The sequence below is a fragment of the Anomaloglossus baeobatrachus genome, chromosome 2, assembly GCF_048569485.1.
Source record: "Anomaloglossus baeobatrachus isolate aAnoBae1 chromosome 2, aAnoBae1.hap1, whole genome shotgun sequence".
NCBI classification, from domain to species: domain Eukaryota; kingdom Metazoa; phylum Chordata; class Amphibia; order Anura; family Aromobatidae; genus Anomaloglossus; species Anomaloglossus baeobatrachus.
In genome coordinates, this window is record NC_134354.1 from 101130650 (window position 1) to 101150057 (window position 19408).

The 19408-nt window shown below is 42.6% G+C and overlaps 1 protein-coding gene across 1 annotated transcript in view; it reads right to left on the minus strand.

Moving 5' to 3' along the window:
• Positions 1-19408, minus strand: part of SLC6A4 (solute carrier family 6 member 4) — a 205412-nt gene that overhangs the window by 41664 nt on the left and 144340 nt on the right. Inside the window, exons 9-10 of the mRNA XM_075335240.1 lie at positions 16851-16963; positions 10034-10165 (exon numbers count right to left, since the gene is read on the minus strand). Of these exons, the coding sequence (XP_075191355.1) occupies positions 10034-10165; positions 16851-16963 (245 nt within the window). The remainder of the gene's footprint in view (positions 1-10033; positions 10166-16850; positions 16964-19408) is intronic.

The window sequence follows — 19408 nt, forward strand, 5'->3', positions numbered from 1 at the left end:
TTGCTGGTGGGATCGCTGGAGCGTCGCAGTGTGACATCTCACCAGCAACCTCCTAGGAACTTACCAGCGATCCCTATCGTTGTTGGGATCGCTGGTAAGTTGTTTAGTGTGACTGGACCTTAAGCACAAACCTTCCTATATAAGTAAACCTAGCTAAGGGGAAGCATTTATGCAGGGGACATTTGTGCACATTTTATAAGTGCTGATTTTTGATAAGTGCACTGCAGTTATTCATGTACAAGGCAGGAGACAGGTAAGGCATGTCAGACAAACAAACAATCTTGCTCCAAATTTTTGTATATTGCAAAATGTTTCCACCCTAGGTATTTGTACCATATATATGCTAGCTGCTTCAATCCCTCATTTCTACCGCTCTTTCACACACCCAGTGCACTCCATCTATATCAGTCCTTCGCTCCTCTGCTCTCCTATGTACTGCTCTCATGTTTTTTTCCAAATTATAAACCATCCAGATCCATCCACTACCACCATGCAACGTAATAGACATTCTCATAAATCTCTTAACCACATGCTCACTCTCTCTCTTCTCCTTCTCCTATTAGCAGGAGATATTGCACCTAATCCAGGACATGCTTTTAATAGTAAGCTCAATTCCTTCCCTGGCATACTCAGAAACCCCCTAAATCTCATTCATATTCCTTGCATACCTTCGGTCTCTTTTAACTGTGCCCTTTGGAACTCACGCTCAGCATGGAACAAACTCTCCTTCATCCATGACTTCTTCCTTTCCAATTCCCTCAACCTCCTGGCTCTTACTGAGACCTGGATTCAGCAGTCAGACACCACTGCTGCTGCTGCTCTCTCATATGGTGGCCTACAATTTTCACACACCCCTAGACTTGACAACAGATCAGGTGGAGGTGTTGGTCTGCTGCTTTCCCCTAACTGCACTTTTCAGGCCATGCTTTCTGTTCCCTCACTTATCTTCCCTTCTTTAGAGGTTCACACTGTCAGGCTTTACAGACCCTTCTCCCTGCAAGTAGCAGTTGTGTATCGCCCTCCAGGCCCAACCAGTCAGTTCTTGCGTCATTTTGCCCCTGCCTCCCACATTTCTTAGCCTGTGACCTCCCCACTCTTGTCATGGGGGACTTTAACATCCCTATTGACGATCCCCTCTCCCCAGCTGCCACTCATCTTTTATCTCTAACCACCTCCCTTGGCCTTTCACAACTAACTCTCCTACACATGAAGGTGGGAATATGCTGGACCTGGTCTTCTCCCGTCTCTGCTCAGTGCATGATTTCACTAACTCCCCCCTCCCACTCTCTGACCACAACCTTGTTTCATTCTTGGTCAAGAGCTGTCAACCCACTCAGGACGCCCCCACTTACCTCCCATATAGGAATATACATGCCATGAACACTCACACTGAAATTTCTGAAGATGTTGCAGTCATCACTGGCCCCAATATCCTCCCTCTCATATCCTGACTCTGCTGTAAAACATTACAATGAAACCCTACAGAGCGTCCTAGATGAAGCTGCACCTGCTACACGCAGAGCAACTCGGCGCAAACGGCAGCAGCCCTGGCACACGTTGCAAAACACGCTTTCTCCAGCGGTGCTCCAGGTGTGCTGAACGTCTGTGGAGAAAATCCCATCTAGCCGAAGATTTCATCCACTATAAGTTTATGCTCAAAACATACAATGCTGCCCTTCACCTCTCCAAGCAAGCATGTTTTCACACCCTCATCACCTCTCTAGCCAACAATCCTAAACGACTCTTTGATACTTTCCATTCCCTCCTCGGACCAAGAGTTCTGGCCCCAACCACCAACCTCAGTGCAGATGACCTGGCCAATTATTTTAAAGAAAAAATTGACCATATACGCCAGGAAATTTCCTCCCAGCCTCAGAACACCACACATTGTCTGCCCTCCTACACTTCATCTAGTTCACTTTCATTCTTTGATCCAGTCACAGAAGAAAAAGTGACCAGGCTCCTCGCATCTTCTCGCCCTACTACCTGCACCAGTGACCCTATTCTCTCACATCTACTTAAATCTGTCACCCCAGCTGTCACCACTCACCTAACTAAAATATTCAATCTCTCTCTCCCCTCTGGTGTCTTTGCCTCCTCCTTCAAACATGCCAGCATACACCCATTACTTAAAAAACCATCCCTGGACCAAAATTGTGCCACTAACTACAGACCTGTCTCTAATCTCCCATTTATCTCAAAACTCCTGGAACGCCTGGTTCACTCCCGTCGAATTCGCTACCTGTCAGATAACTCTCTCCTTGACCCTCTACAATCCGGTTTCCACTGCTTACATTCTACTGAAACTACTCTTACTAAAGTCTCTAATGATCTATTTACAGCTAAATCTAATGGTCACTACTCCCTGCTGATCCTCCTGGATCTCTCTGCTGTATTCGATACTGTGGATCACCAGCTCCTCCTCACTATGCTCCGCTCTATTGGGCTCAAGGACACCGTTCTTTCTTGGTTCTCCTCTTACCTCTCTGACCGCTCATTCACTGTATCCTTTGCCGGATCCTCTTCCTCTCCTCTTCCCCTTATGGTCGGGGTTCCTCAGGGTTCAGTCCTAGACCCCCTCCTGTTCTCTCTATACACAGCCTCTATTGGACAAACGATCAGCAGATTTGGTTTCCAGTACCATCTCTATGCTGATGACACCCAACTGTACACATCTTCTCCTGACATCACCCTGCACTATTACAAAATACTACCGATTGTCTGTCCGCTGTCTCCAACATCATGTCCTCCCTCTATCAAAAACTGAACTTCTCCTGTTTCCTCCCTCTCCTAACCTTCCGAAACTCAATATTATAATTTCTGTGTGTGGCTCTACCATTACGCCCCAGCAGCACGCCTGCTGTCTTGGGGTTATGTTTGACTCCGATCTCTCCTTCACTCCCCACATTCGTTCACTTGCTCGCTCTTGTCAATTCCACCTCAAAAACATCTCGAGAATTCAACCTTTTCTTACCATTGACTCTGCAAAAACTCTTACTGTTGCTCTCATTCATTCTCGCCTGGATTATTGTAATTCTTTACTAATTGGTCTCCCTGTTACTAAACTCTCCCCTCTCCAATCCATTCTGAATGCCGCAGCCAGGATCATTTTCCTCTGCAACCGCTTCACTGATGCCTCTGCTCTTTGCCAGTCATTGCACTGGTTGCCTATCCGCTACAGAATCCAACATAAACTTATCACTCTCACTCACAAAGCTCTCCACGGTTCCGCACCGCCCTACAGCTCCTCCCTCATCTCTATCACCCCACCCGTGCCCTCCGCTCTGCTAATGACCTAAGACTGACATCCTCAACAATTCGAACCTCCAATCCCGTCTTCAAGATTTCTCACGAGTTGCGCCTATGCTCTGGAACACACTACCAAGAGCAATCCGTTTAATTCCCAACATCCACACCTTTAAGCGGGCCCTAAAAACGCATTTCTTTAGACTTGCCTATCACCTTACTGCCCTGATCTAATCTAGACCCTTTCTGCCCTCTTAACAAAAAAATGTACTTCCAATTCTTGTCCCCTGTACCGGTATAAATTCTGGCCAATGACGGGTTCATGCAGCTGGTTTTGAATACCCTTTTAAATGGATGGCCGGACCATATATAACAAGCTTTTCTCCCCCATTCACCTTTTGTGCCTCCCCTATTTCCTCATAGACTGTAGCTTACAAGCAGGGCCCTCACTCCTCCTGGTAACTTATATATATTTTTTTTTGTATTGTCTCAAATTGTCTGTACATGTCCCCTCTGAATTGTAAAGTGCTGCGGAGTATGTTGGCGCTATAGAAATAAAACTTTATTATTATTTATTATTATTATTATTATTATTATTATAGTATATAGATGCAGGAGGTGTAGGAAGAATTCAGACAACACAGGGGCTGCGGTTTAACTTGTGCTTTACTCACTGCTTTGGAGTTGCTGCTACCCGGTTTGTGCTGGTCTTTACCAATGCGGTATTCCCTTTGTTCCAGTGCCAGTGTAGTCAAATGGTGAGCTTTACTTCCATGCACCCTGTAGTAGTTGGTGGGTCCCCATGGCTTGGAGTATTTTTGGGGTCCCCTCCTGTTGTCTCTGTCCTGGCTCGTACTGCAGGCAGCTTGAACCTCTCTTGGGTCGGACGCCAGGTTCCCTCTCTACTGCTGTGCCCCGGACACTAACGCCGGTAAGGTTCTTGATGGTCCCCTCACCGGGCAGATTGTTGTCAGGTGAGCCTAAAGCATCTTCCTGAACTAGGGCTCTGTACCCCGTCGGTACTCGGTCCAGTGAGTACTCTTGCTGTACTCTCCCTGGCAACCATACTCCTTTTTACTCAGTAGTCACTTCACACTTTCATTCAGCACGTTAACGTCTGAATGACTGTCTGTGTGACTCTTTACTATCTCACTGACTAGATGTCCGTCGTCCGTCCACTCCACTGACTAGTCCCTCCTCCTCCCAGGTTTCTAGTGGATTGGATGTGTCCCAGCCTATAGGTGACCACCCGTCAAGTCCATCTCTAGCCTGTTACCCAGTCTGGGGAAAAGGGCGTGGTTTTGTGTGTGTGTTGTGGTGTTTACCAGCACTGGTCCTCCAGGAATCCGGGGTTAGATATAGTACCCTGTGGCACCTGACGCTCAGGGGCACCACGAAAAGACTTGTCAAAAAGCTCAGCACAAACTTTCTTCATCACCTTCTGCTTGTTTCCTCCCTCTGCTCCTCAGTATTCCCCCCTCTCAAGAGGGTAGAAGTATAATGGGCTGTGTAAACAGTGAGCCTCCAGCCGGTTTGGTATGAGCAAGGTGATATAGCGATATGCAGGACCTGCCACTTTGTCCCTTAACTTAATTAATATGTTACAATACAATACACATTTCTAGATCATATCTGGTACTATGCAGCACAAAGGAAGCCAACTAAGTCACAGCTACCATGCTCAGATGCTCAGTACTTGTAAGGACAATATTTTGATACTTGACGTAAAGCAGTCGGCCACTTTCTCCTGTTAGTACAATTTTTTACACAAACTGAGCAGCAATTTTGTCTATAAAATCACTGCTAATAGAGGAGCATGTGACCAGACCAGTACATCAGCCTCCTCCAATATGAAGCACCTCACATCTGAAAGCTGCTTTTCTAATTTAAGGAGGCAGATGGACTGGTCTGGTCATATGCGCCTCCATCAGCTGCCATTATAAGGACAGAAGCAGGGCCGGACACACCATTGGTGCAAACTGTGCAGCCTTTGAGGTAAGGGGGCCCAGTACTACCTCCAATGCAGCTGGAATTGTGCAATACGATGGAGCTATTGAACTGCAACGAGCCCATATATTGCTCTTGCACAGGGAACTTCTTCTGTTTGTTTCCGCTCCTGGACAGAAGTACTGGTCAGTTTGGGAGGAAAGCTGCGCCAACAAGATAAAGTGTACAACCTCTTTCATTTCATGATCTATTATTTACCCCTGTAACGTTTCACCTCACTAGACAGACCCCAAATAGGTCCTGCCCTCCCTCTCTTTACCATATTAAATTACAACAGCTGGAGCTTCTTGTTGGCTGTTGTAACTTGATGTTGGTTGCTTAGTAGTCAGAGAGTAAGAAAAGTGGATTCTGCATGAAGAACAAAAACATCCCAGAAATGAAATAGCCTTACCAACACCAGATCAAATTACCAACGTTTGCGTGAGTATTTACAGTGGATCTACATTTGTCTGAATTGCATCTAGGCATATACGAGGGGCTGCTGATGAGTCTTTGGCTTTGTGATCTTTTTTGTTTCTTTGGTAATGAATGTTACATCACATGAAAGCCTTATGTGTCTTAATATATGTTTTCAAAATTTTGTGTTTATTGCTTATGGCAACAGTGTTCTACGCACGCGGGAAAACAAAATTGTGGAGTCTAATGTAATATTCCCAGCAATTAAGAGCAGGCGAGTGATTAAATACTTGTTTCTGCAAGGAAAGTCCGCACAGGATTTCCATGGTGATATGTCGCAGACATTGGGGGATCAATGCCCTTCATATTCCACAGTTAAAAACTGAGACCCCGAATTTAAAACGGGTCACTTCAGCACCAATGATGAGGAACGTCCTGGATGACCGAGAGTGGTTGTTGTTCCGAAGATTGTTGATGCTGTGCACAACCTCATACCGGAGAATCGACGAATTTCAGGTAAAGCAATAGCAGACATCATGGATATTTCCCGTGAACGTGTTTGTGTCATTATCCATGAACATTTCGACATGAGGAAGCTATCTGCAAAGTGGGTCCCCAAATGTTTGACAACAGATCAGAGAAGCATTCGAATGAAAACTTCCCGGTTCATTTGTCAGCATTTCCGGACTGAGAAGAACTTTCTGGATCGACTGGTCACTATGGATGAGATCTGGATTTATTTGTATGACCCTGAAAACAAGGAGCAGTCAAAAGAGTGGAGGCACAGTGGTTCTCCTCGTCCAAAGAAGTTCATGGTGCAAACATCAGCCACTAAGGTGATGGCATCTGTTTTCTGGGATAAGGAGAGCATGCTGCTAGTGGACTACCTTCAAAAGGGTTCCACCATCAGTGCAAGGTATTACATTGAACTTTTGGACCAATTTAGAGCAGCTCTGAAAGCCAAAAGGTGTGGCAAGCTGTCCAAAGGAATCTTGTTCCTGCAAGACAACACCTCTGCTCATACTGCACAAGCGACCACAGGAAAAGTGGCAGAGTTGGTGGATGACCGACTTTATTCACCAGATCTACAGTGCTGGCCAAAAGTATTGGCACCCCTGCAATTCTGTCAGATTATACTCAGTTTCTTCTTAAAAATGATTGCAATCACAAATTCTTTGGTATTATTATCTTCATTTATTTTGCTTGCAATGAAAAAACACAAAAGAGAATGAAACAAAAATCAAATCATTGATCATTTCACACAAAACTCCAAAAATGGGCCAGACAAAAGTATTGACACCCTTAGCCTAATACTTGGTTGCACAACCTTTAGCCAAAATAACTGCGAACAGCCGCTTCCGGTAACCATCAATGAGTTTCTTACAATGCTCTGCTGGAATTTTAGACCATTCTTCTTTGGCAAACTGCTCCAGGTCCCTGAGATTTGAAGGGTGCCTTCTCCAAACTGCCATTCTGAGATCTCTCCACAGGTGTTCTATGGGATTCAGGTCTGGACTCATTGCTGGCCACTTTAGTAGTCTCCAGTGCTTTCTATCAAACCATTTTCTAGTGCCTTTTGAAGTGTGTTTTGGGTCATTGTCCTGCTGGAAGACCCATGACCTCTGAGGGAGACCCAGCTTTCTCACACTGAGCCCTACATTATCCTGCAAAATTTGCTGGTAGTCTTCAGACTTCATAATGCCATGCACACGGTCAAGCAGTCCAGTGCCAGAGGCAGCAAAGCAACCCCAAAACATCAGGGCACCTCCGCCATGTTTGACTGTAGGGACCGTGGTCTTTTCTTTGAATGCCTCTTTTTTTTTTCCTGTAAACTCTATGTTGATGGCTTTTCCCCAAAAGCTCTATTTTTGTCTCATCTGACCAGAGAACATTCTTCCAAAACGTTTTAGGCTTTCTTAGGTAAGTTTTGGCAAACTCCAGCTTGACTTTTTTATGTCTCGGGGTAAGAAGTGGGGTCTTCCTGGGCATCCTACCATACAGTCCCTTTTCATTCAGACGCCGACGGATAGTACGGGTTGACACTGTTGTACCCTCAGACTCCAGGGCAGCTTGAACTTGTTTGGATGTTAGTCGAGGTTCTTTATCCACCATCCGCACAATCTTGCATTGAAATCTCTCGGCAATTTTTCTTTTCCTTCCACATCTAGGGAGGTTAGCCACAGTGCCATGGGCTTTAAACGTCTTGATGACACTGCGCACCATGGACACAGGAACTTTCAGGTCTTTGGAGATGGACTTAAAGCCTTGAGATTCCTCATGCTTCCTCACAATTTGGATTCTCAAGTCCTCAGACAGTTCTTTGGTCTGGCTGCAACTGTGATTTAGTTATTGCCAACACCTGTTAGGTGCCACAGGTAAGTTACAGGTGCTGTTAATTACACAAATTAGAGAAGCATCACATGATTCTTCAAACAGTGCCAATAATTTTGTCCACCCCTTTTTTCTGTTTGGTGTGGAATTATATCCAATTTGGCTTTATGACAAGCTTTTTTTTTTTTTGCATTGAAGACAAATTAAATGAAGATAATAATACCAAAGAATTTGTGATTGCAATCATTTTCAAGAAGAAACTGAGTATAATCTGACAGAATTGCAGGGATGCCAATACTTTTGGCCAGCACTGTAGCTCCCTCCGACTATCATCCATTTCCAAACCTGAAGAAACACCTCAAGGGTACCAAAATTCACACCATTTCTTGATGCCATGGCTGCTACGGATGCCTGGTTTGAGGCACAACAGAAATCCTTCTTTTTGCTAATCTTACAGAACTTGGAATATGACTCTATGACAATGTAATATGTCGAAACACGCTGGATGATGTCTACTACCATTTGCCTTGTATCTGCTTGTATCTGCTGAATTCCTGCCAAGGACTTTTAAAAAGCAAGGAATACAGTTTTTTGAATTTTAACCTGTCTGTGATCCGCTGGATATTTTGCTTTCTACATGGATTGTGGACATCCTCACCTGGGATAATCTGTGCTGGATCAAGTGATTTAGTCCCACATTGAGGGCAGTGAGCCGGCATTTGTGTATGTTCACTACCAGTATAGTGATGTTATTTGTGTGTACGGTATAAAGGTACTATTGATGTGTGCAGTATTTCTGTATTACTTATGTGTATGGTATAGTATTACTAATTGTTATACACGATTGTGAAACGAGTTGACATTTCAATAGCAAATCTCGGAAAGTTCCAAGCAGACAAGGAGAATATTTTGTCACGTTTTTTGACCATGGACGAGACCTGGATCCACCACTTTGATCCCGAAACTAAACAACAATCGATGACATGGAAACGAGCCGACGAACCGACGCCGAAGAAATTCAAAGTGTCAAACTCAGCAGGGAAGGTTATGGCGTCCGTTTTTTGGGACGCTGAAGGAATTATTATGGTGGACTATTTGGAGAAGGGAGCCACTATTACGGGCTCCTACTATGCAGAACAAATAAGAAGATTGCGGGAGGCTATCAAGGAGAAAAGGCGCGGCAAACTGCAGGCTCGAGTGCTGTTTCACCAAGATAACTCGCCGGCTCACAAAGCTGCAGTTGCCATGGCAACAATTCAAGAAGCGGGCTTTGAACTGGCGGAACACCCCCCCCTATTCGCCAGATCTAGCCCCCAGTGACTTTTTTCTCTTTCCTCGCCTCAAGGAACACCTCCGGGGCAAGAAATTTGACGACAATAGCGATGTGATAACCGCTGTTGGGGATTTTTTTGAGGGTCAAGATCAAGAATTTTTTTCGAAGGGAATTCTAAATTTAGAAAAGAGATGGACTAAATGTATAGACTTGTTAGGATACTATGTAGAAAAATATATATATTTTTTTAATATATTCATTGTGTTTATTATTGATTATCGTTACTTTTGGATCGCCCCTCGTAGTATACAAATACTTTTGAATTATGTTGCAATATAGCCACCGATTGCAGCCAAAATTTCTTATCAGGTGAGCACAAGGTCGGAGAAAGGAAAATAAAATTGGTGGAACGCAAATGTTTGTCCAATCTTGTTATACAGAAACAATGTAACTTATCTTGACATCATTATTATTCATTGAATGGTTAAACATAATATTGTATTGTTATGAATAACTCTCTCTTTTGGCATTGCTCACATGTGGGCATGAACAGGAACTTGGCAGTACTATGCCTACCTAATCGGCTAACATTGAATTTCAAGTGCTGTCGGGGAGAAAGTTCTCCACAGTTATTTAAAGAACCACAAAGTTCATAAAGGTCACTTTCATGTCATTAGTTATTCCAACCACCACATTGTTCCCATCCCCTGGACAAATCCATGTTTAAAAATACACATTAATAAATAGGAAAACCATATCTGCATTGTTATTCTTACTTACAAATGTTAGGGTAGATAGTGCCCCGAGGAAGCAGACAGAAATCAAAAGGAAGACAAAAAGTTCTCGTCTCTTGCCCCATACGTGTGGGAACTCATCCAGTACTGCCGTAATAACGCCTTCCAGTCCTGCAAACTGCACAGAGAACAGGGTTATACAGAATTCCGAAATGTGATGTACTATGTAATTAGTGAGGTCACACATTCTTCAGTAACATCACATGTGTTAGGCTATTTTCACACATCAGTTTTTTGGCATCAGGCACAATCCGGTGTGTGCCTGATGCAACGGATCCGGCGCAGAATATGCAAAAACGGATGCGCCGGATCCTTTTTTTGCCGGATCCGTAATACCAGATCCGTCAAAAATCTGATCCGGCGCATACGTTTTTGCATCCGTTTCATCCGTTTTTTTGCTGGATCCGTTTTTACAATAAATTGAAGCATGCTGAGTTTAAAAAAACAGATCCGAAGGCCACATCCGTTTTTTGCCACATCGCGCTGGATCCGGCATCCATAGGCTTTCATTGTAAATCACGCCGTATTGCGCCGGATCCGGCGTGATACGTTTTTTTTTCAGAAACAACAAATGTTCAATGAGACGTTCCATCCGGCCGCCGCATTGAGTAATTACGCCGGATCCCTCAAAAGCCGGATGCAACACAAGGCCATCAGGCACAATCCGGTGCTAATACAAATCAATGGAGATAAAACGGATCCGGCGCCGGATCCGTTTTATCCGTTTTTTTCCGGATTGTGCCTGATGGAAAAAAACTGATGTGTGAACGTAGCCTTATATAGTCACAGCAAAATGCAGGCCTCTGCTGGGTGGAAATTAAATAACAGTTGTTCACTTTATTTGTAGGGTCTTGTTAGTTACGACCCCCAGCAATTTCATGTCAACTGAGAGGAAATTTTAGTGTATGCACCACAGTAAAAAAAAAAGAAGCATTATATGGTTCCTTGGAAATCAATAGGTTGTCCATGCAACTCCACCAGAGTGAGCCACTTTATAGCCATTCTCTGCTCAAACCTAAAGGGAACTTGTCATATTGTCATGCCCTCTCATCTATGAACAGCATGGTATAGAGAAGGAAAAGCTGAGAGGAATAATATATCATTTTGTTGGAAAAGATTCCGTATAACTTGTATTTTATGCGCTGAAATCCCTGGTGTCTGTATGAATACTAGGCCAGTGAGCGGTCCTACTAGTGATTGCAATCTAACTTTGCATGTACAATCATAAAGGGAGGACTGTCAATCACTGAGTGGAACTGCCCTCTGGACTCCTATACATACAAGCACCAAAGATTTTTAAGAAATCAAATGCAAGTTTGACTTAAGCTTTTTCCACAACAATGTACATCAATCTGACCAGCTCCTCCTGATCTATAATCCTGCCTGCAGATCAGATACCATTTTTAAAGGGAACCTGTCACCAGATTTGCCCCTTATAAGCTGTGACCACATCCAGGAAGCTCTTATATACAGAATTTTAGAATACTGTACATAAGAGCCCAGGGCAATCTGTATAACATAAAAAAAATCTTTTATTATACTCATCTGCGGGGCGGTTGGGTCCGATGGGCATCATTGGTCTCGGGTCCAGCGCCTCCTCTCTTCCTTCCATCGCTGTCCTCCGTCCCTGCTCCATGTGGATGACGCGTCCTATGTCATCCACACAGTGTCCTCCATTGCGCTCCTGCGCACGTGCAGTTTTCTCTGCCCTGCTGAGAGCAGAGCAAAGTAGTGTAATGTGCAGGTGCGGGGAAAGGTCAAGGAATGGCTGTGCATGCGCACTATAAGGCCAGAGTCACACTTGTGAGTTCCTCGCATGTAACTCGCGCGAGTCTCTCATTGAAGCACCTGGCACGGACTCACACTCTCCGGACAGGAGCATCTCAGCTGCATAGACATACATGCAACCGACCCGCTCCTGACAGGAGAGTGTGAGTCCGTGCCGGGTGATTCAATGAGAGACTCGCGCGAGTTACACGCGAGGCACTCGTAAGTGTGACTCTGGCCTAATACTTTGTTCTGCGCTCATCAGGCGAGAGAGAAGTGTGCATGTGCAGGAGCGCAATGGAGCACTTTGTGTGGATGATGTAGCACGCATAATTCACACGGAGCAGGGAAGGAGAATGGAGATGGAAGGAAGAGAGGAGGCGCCGGACCAAGACCAGCGACGCCCATCAGATCCAATCGCCGCAAAGGTGAGTATAAAAAAATATGTTTTTTACATTATACACAGTGGCCTGGGTTCTTATATACAATATTCTAGAATACTGTATATAAGGGATCACTGATGGTGGCTGCAGCTTATAAGGGAAAAATCTGCTGACATGTTCCCTTTAATGACAGGTTCCCTTTAAGCATTTTAGTGACATTGTTACAGTTAATTCTGCATTTATCACCTGCTGTGATTTAGAAACTTCCATTTATGTTTGCTGACAGCTGATACAACACATAAAAATAAATATAGCAGGTGCATACCTAACGTTATTCCTTCCTATTGTTGGTACGGTATCAAACAATTACTTATTTGTAATGATTAATAACACATTCTTCTTTCTTGTCTGGCACATTACTGCTGAAAACTTTGCTTGCTGTCTATATTAATCTGTATTTAGAACATACTGTATATGCATGTTGCTAAAGGAAGCTGAAAACAGAAGGAAGCACAGGAATGTTTGTAACTTGGATTCTGCATGTGACATCCATCTAGACTGCATATTCCTAAATGGAATATGTAAAAAAATAAAAATTATACTCCCCTACCGCTTACATCTCCGGCCCGTCCGCTCCTTACCGTCAACCGTTCTTTTTTCGTCACAACGTTGAGCCCTGAAAGCTGGCCTTCTTCACGCTAGACTAGGACATCTGGCTCTGATGAGGCCCAGGATGGATTTGTGCGCATAAAATCAAGATGTGACAATGGAGGAGCGGCCGGAGAGGTCAGCGGTAAAATGAGTATTATTTCTTTTTTGTTAACCCTTTACAATTCATGATGCCGCACCTTTGCTGTATCCATGTGGGAGCAAATTACATTTAGTGAGTGCAGATATTTCTAAAATTCAAGAATTCAATTCCTCTTAAATAAATTCTCTCCTCTCTAATTTTTACTTTTTACAAAGACTTGGTGATCTATACTTCATTTCAACTGAGAGTTATCCAAGATTATTTTTTTTATATTTTTTTTACTAAAACCATTTAAGTGCATAAAGTCGAGACTAATAATCATTTTTGTAATTGGGTTTTGTTAAAAATTTAGAATGGTTCTCCTTTTCTTGTGTTAACTTTAGTTGGTTTTGTCAATTTTTTTAATCATCATTATAGGTGTGGTTTAGGTTATGCAGACATTTTAGGCTAGTACATCATGTGCGAATTTTCAAGATGTCAATTGTTCTCCTGTAAGCTAGTGTAGTAGAAAATTGATTTTTTTTTATTTTTGCACACTTGAAAACTAAAACATGACAGGTTTTCCCAATATAAACTAAACTGAAGCCACCACCTTTAATGGCTCTTCAACAGCAGTTTAGCAGCCTGTATATAAGTCCACAAAATATCTTTTATAATCTCCCCAAATGGCTAACTTTGATAGGCATCACTGGTCTTGCTCTATGCCTCCTCTATCTCCTTCAATCGCCATCCTCCTGCCCCTCTTCATGTATAGGCATATTCCACATCTCCCTCCTGCATACTTCGCTCCTCCTTGCGGAAAGCAGAGCAAAACCACTGTAACGCGCATGTGCCAAAATCACTTTTGAGCCATTGGCGCATGTCCATTACAATATTGGGCAGGACAGGGTGAAGTTTGCCTGTGCAGGAGCAAGATTGGGGGCACTCTATGGATGACATAGGATGTGTAATTCACATGACGCAGGGCAGGAGGACAGTGGTTGAGGGGATAGAGGAGCCAAGTGAGAGACATTGGACCGGACTGTGCCATATGGGGGGGTTATAGAAGATACTTTTTTGGGATATGCAAAGGAAGTTGGGGACTTATAACCAGGTCCATAGACAAAAAGAGACATTAAAAGGTAATAGCCTTAGTTTATATTGAGAAAACCTAGTGAGAGGTTGCTTTAAATGGATTGTCCAACTCTTTACTCTAAAATGGCACACAAAAAAAAAATAAGAGAAAAAAAAATCAATAAATTTGAAAAACATTCATCAATCTGTGTGTAACATTTTTAAAAATTTGGTGCTAATTCTGATACCAAAAAGAACAAGTAAAAAAAACAAACAAAAAAATAACAAAAGTGACTTAAAACCCCACAATTAATGAAATGGTGTTTTGTCTATTGAGATAAGTAAACATCCCTAGCTGCCAGAAGTGTAGAATAACGTATACATTTGCCTTCAATGAAGTAGACACAAGATCAAAGTCATCAGGATCCAACGAGTTTACTGTATTTGTAGTTTCACAATAAACATGTTAAAAAGCTATAACACTTGTATCCAGTGATGTTTGGTGCCAACGATGTCTGAACAATTTTATACTACGTTTAAGGTGCCGATTAAGAATATGACCGGTTTTGCCGGATTGGCTCTAGTTTCTGAGATACTTAATAGTTAATTAAATAATGCAACATGATCGAAAAGCATTCACAATTGCAAGAATATTATTATTTTTGTTACAACTACGGTAGTAAGTAAATAGTCTAAAAACAAACAAAAACAAAATTAAAGACAGCTTATAGTGACAGAAAAACTTCTGCATATTTTGATTGATTAGTTAATTGTTATCAATGTCAATAAAAAACGCTGTTTATGAGATTTCATTTTATGTGTGTCATCAGGACAATCCCGTTTAAGACTCTAGCATTCGTCTACCATCATGTGCATGTCTATCTGCCATTATGTGTATGTGCCATCTATGCTCATTTCTCTCCTCCATCACATTGATTTCCTGGTGGAACTTCTCGCCGTGTTCCTCGCTAAAGTCTCCAAGGTAATCTGGAAATCTGTTTCAATTTTGGAGATAAGAGCATAAAAGATGCAATTCTCAAATTTCTGATGTTAGAGAGCATATCTTGCACTAATTCTTGATAATTGTCTGCTGTGTGATTACCCAAGTAGTTCTTCACAACAGAGCCAAAACTCTTCCAGACCGAAGTCTCAGTGTCATTCATGCATGTGGTACAATTGGAACCATTCATGAGTTCATGAATATGAGGATCATCAAAGATTCCAGCTTTTAGTTTTTCCATGCTCAGTCTAGGGAATGAACAACAAATGTACTTGAAGCCATCACCCGATTCATCCAAAGCCCTAACAAATTGCTTAATATGCAGTGATGGGAAAATGATTTTGTTCTTGTCCACCAGTGGCTTGTTGATGATATTTCCGGTGCCAACAATCATTTCTTCCCTTGTAGGCCATGACACTTTTGTCTAATGGTCTTGCTTTGCCCTGGTATCCCAGAGGCACATGAAGCATGGGTATCTTGTGTATCCAGATTGCTATGCATGCAAAAAGTTTACAATCTTCAGATCAACACAAATCGACAACTGATGTTCATGATAATAAATTTTCTGTAATACGATTTTTACCTTTTAATATTCTACTTTAAATTTTGTTCAGTGAGCAGTGGGAAGAGACACAACAGATACCATTGTACATGAGAATGCATTTCAAGCTTCTAATGGAGCTGTCTATAAAAAGCCGTCAGTCTTCTCGTTCATATTCCGTTGTCCTATTTGAAGTACTATTCCTGGGATATCATTTCAGTATACAAGTTCTTTCTCATGGTTGATATATGGGAGAAGCCTCTGTTCTATTGTCCGATAGACTGTCATTTTAGCTTCCGAGTTTATAATATTTTGTTCATTAAGTCTGGCAGCTAAAAGCTCAGAGCTTGCTTGGACAGATTTAAGTCTCGAATCAGGTCATTGAGTTATTTTTGACTTAATGTTTGAGGCCTTGAAGAAATTTCCTCAAATTCCCTTTATCTGCAACTATCTGCCATACACTCCAGTCCCTGCCTCTCTTCAGAGTCTGACAATGGATGGTCTGGTTGTCTGTTGAACACTGGTATGGGAAAGTCATTGCTTTGTAGAATAGGTCATCTTGCAGATTCCAAATCAGGGTAATCCGACTGATCTTTATTGTAATGATTAAAGCCTTTAATCTTTAAAACTCAAAAATAACAGTCGTGATGGTGGTTTTTGGTTCTCTCCATACCATTGGCACACCAAAATATTAACTTTTTCTTTCACCGTTTTTCCACAGTCGTAGGTGCTCCACACATGTTTTGCAAACCATATGTTTAGCCCAAGTCTTATCCTGGTCTCCTGTACTCCAAAATAAGCCCGGTATGCTTGATGCACAAAGTTTGGGATATTTCTTCTTTGTCTTTCAAGCATGTCCTTTCGACAGTTGTAGCAGAATACATCAGGAATGTTGATCAGGCTCTCCTTGATGAAGTCATAATTTTTTACATGTATTTACATACTTATTAAGAAAGAACTCTTTGGGTATAAACCAAGAGTGGGTTGACAACATTTTACTATAGTCAATTTCTTTTATAGCATTGTAGGCTACAAATTGAAATACAAAATAAATGAGATACTTCATTACCTAAAACACTGTTAAAGAGTCAAAAGAAAGACCAATAGCTATTGCATTTATCACACACAAGTCACATTGGGGGAATGCATTATTTTCATGGATGTCCATTATCGCAAAAACTAGAACCAATTCAGCAAAAGTAATGGGATATTTGAATATTACACCCTCAAAATACCCAAAATCCATTTAAAAACTCTTGGCAGCTGAAAAAAACCCTTTTTTTTGTAGACCTGTGTAATCTGTCTTACCGTACTGTCCAGTCCAAGTGTAATCAGCATTAAGAAAAAGACAATGGCGAAGAAGGTGGATGCTGGCATGTTGGCTATTGCTTCTGCATAGGTAATGAATAGAAGACTGGGACCTAAAATAACACAAAAATGTACAAAGCTTAGCAAATAATTTCACAAATACACAGTGCAGTAAATAATAGTTTGTCTTCAGTCTAAAAATGCATACAAATACATAAAATTTACATACCAATAAAACCACTTACAGGTGAATCAAAGAATACCAATATATTGCATCTCATCACAATGGCAACCCTGAAAGGGTTGGATATAATACTCACCAAGTGAAAAGTCCATTCTTGAATTTCATGTACTGGGTTTTCTATTAGGCCTCTGTCACACGCCCGTGAAAATCACGCACGTGCCGCGAGACACGTATTTTCCCTGCATGTTGCGTTTGGTAAGTACGGTACGTGCGGGCCACGTGTGTTCTACGTGTGTTATCTGTGATAACACACAGAGAATTGGTAATTTGCATACTCACGTGGTCTTTGCTGCTGTCCAGGGTACTGATCTTCAGTCTCCAGCCCTGCCAACTCCCCGCTGCTGCAGCTTCCGGGCCGCAGTGAAGTGAATATTAAATGAGCATAATGAGCGGCGGTCGGAAGCAAGTGACAGCAGCGGCAGAGACAGGAGGGCTGGAGAAGGTGTGTAAAGATTTATTATTTTTTTCTCTGACACGTGAGATTTCTCCGGCGCGTGTCACACGGGACCGCATCCACACTACATCCGTGTGGTACGTGTGCGGGCCGTGTAACACCCGTGATGCCGGAGAAAAACAGCGTGAGAAACACACGGACACACGTAAGTACGGAATGGACACACGTTCCGTTTCAAAATACTTACGTGTGTCCAAACCCTTAGGAATACATAGGTCCACGTGTGTACGTGTCTCCGGTACTTGAGAAAACTGTCAAACACGTACCGAAGGCACGAATGTATGACAGAGGCCTTATGTGTGCTATCAGTTTTTTAATGGATGGCACATGGGTACATATAGTCTATGGCCATTTACATGTGTCCATTCTTCTTTATGAACCACAGGATCCCACCCCCCCCCCAAAGGAAAAAGGAGGGAACATGCATTAAACTGTTCTAATGTGCAGAAATTAAGAGAAATTTTGGATACCTCCATGTCCTTCTATTTTGACCACACAGAAGAGGTACTCAAGCACAAATTGCTATAAGAAAATAAAAGGTAACTGCACACAATTATCGAACGATGGAAAAGACACAATGAAGCCGATTCATGAAAGCTTTTTCTCCAGAAACGTGGTGTTTTCACAGAGCTAGGAGGAGCCACGGCCTTACTAGACGTGGCTATGCCCAAATTCAATAAATGTGCCGGCGTTTGGTACACTAGATATGTATGACACACAACTATACATCTCATCCCCTGACCTCACCCTCGCTGTATTACAGAATACCAGTGACTGTCTGACTGCACTTTCCAACATCATGTCTGCTCTCTGTCTGAAAGTTAACCTTTGCAAAACTGAACTTCTTCTACTCCATCCATCTTCTAACCTTCCTAAACCTGACATCTCCCTCTCTGTGTGCAGCACCACGATAATGCCAGGCCGCAGGTTTACTGTCTGGGTGCTCTGCTTGACACCGATCTCTCCTTCACCTCCTATATACCATCTCTCGCCAGCTCCTGTCACTTTCACCTCAAGAACATATTACCATGGAAACTGCAAAAACTCTCACCATGGCCCTGATCCATTCCTGCCTTGATTACTGCAATTCTCTAGTAATTGGTCTCCCTTTAACTAGACTGTCTCATTTACAGTCCATACTTAATGCAGCAGCCAGGGTCACCTATCTGGCTAATCGTTACTCGGATGCTTTTGCTCTGTGACAGTCATTGCACTGGCTGCCCATATATCATAGGATCCAATTAAAATTGCTTGTTCTTACCCACAAAGCTCTCCACAGTGCGGCACCCCCTACAGCTCCACCTTCACCTGTATCACCCTACCTGTTCTTTACTCTCTGCAAACGACTTTCAATTAACATCCACACTAATTCGAACCTCCCAAACACTTCTCCCAAGTTGCACCAATCCTCTGGAATGCTCTACCCCCAGAAACTAGGACAAACTACAACTTTCTCAGCTTCAGACGCTCCCTAAAATCACATTTTTTAGGGTGGTCTATCACACTCCCTTATCGAATTCAATACACATAGTTCCTCCGCAACTTCTCAAAACATAACTCTCCGTCAAAATCCACTGCACCCAAAAGTATCTCAAAGATTAGCTGACTGGTTCATGTAACCTGTATCTATCCCCCATTTCTTTTAGATGGCTGGATTGTCATTGTAAATAAGCACTTGTACCTTGTCTCCCGACTCTACTGCATTGTAGATTGTAAGCTCTCACGAGCAGGGTTGCCTTTTTTGCTTTAATTATTGTATTTTCAATAACTGTTACTTGCTTGTATCCAAACCTCCGAATTGTAAAGCGCTGCAAAATATGTTGGCGCTATAGAAATAAAGATTATTATTATTATCCAGTC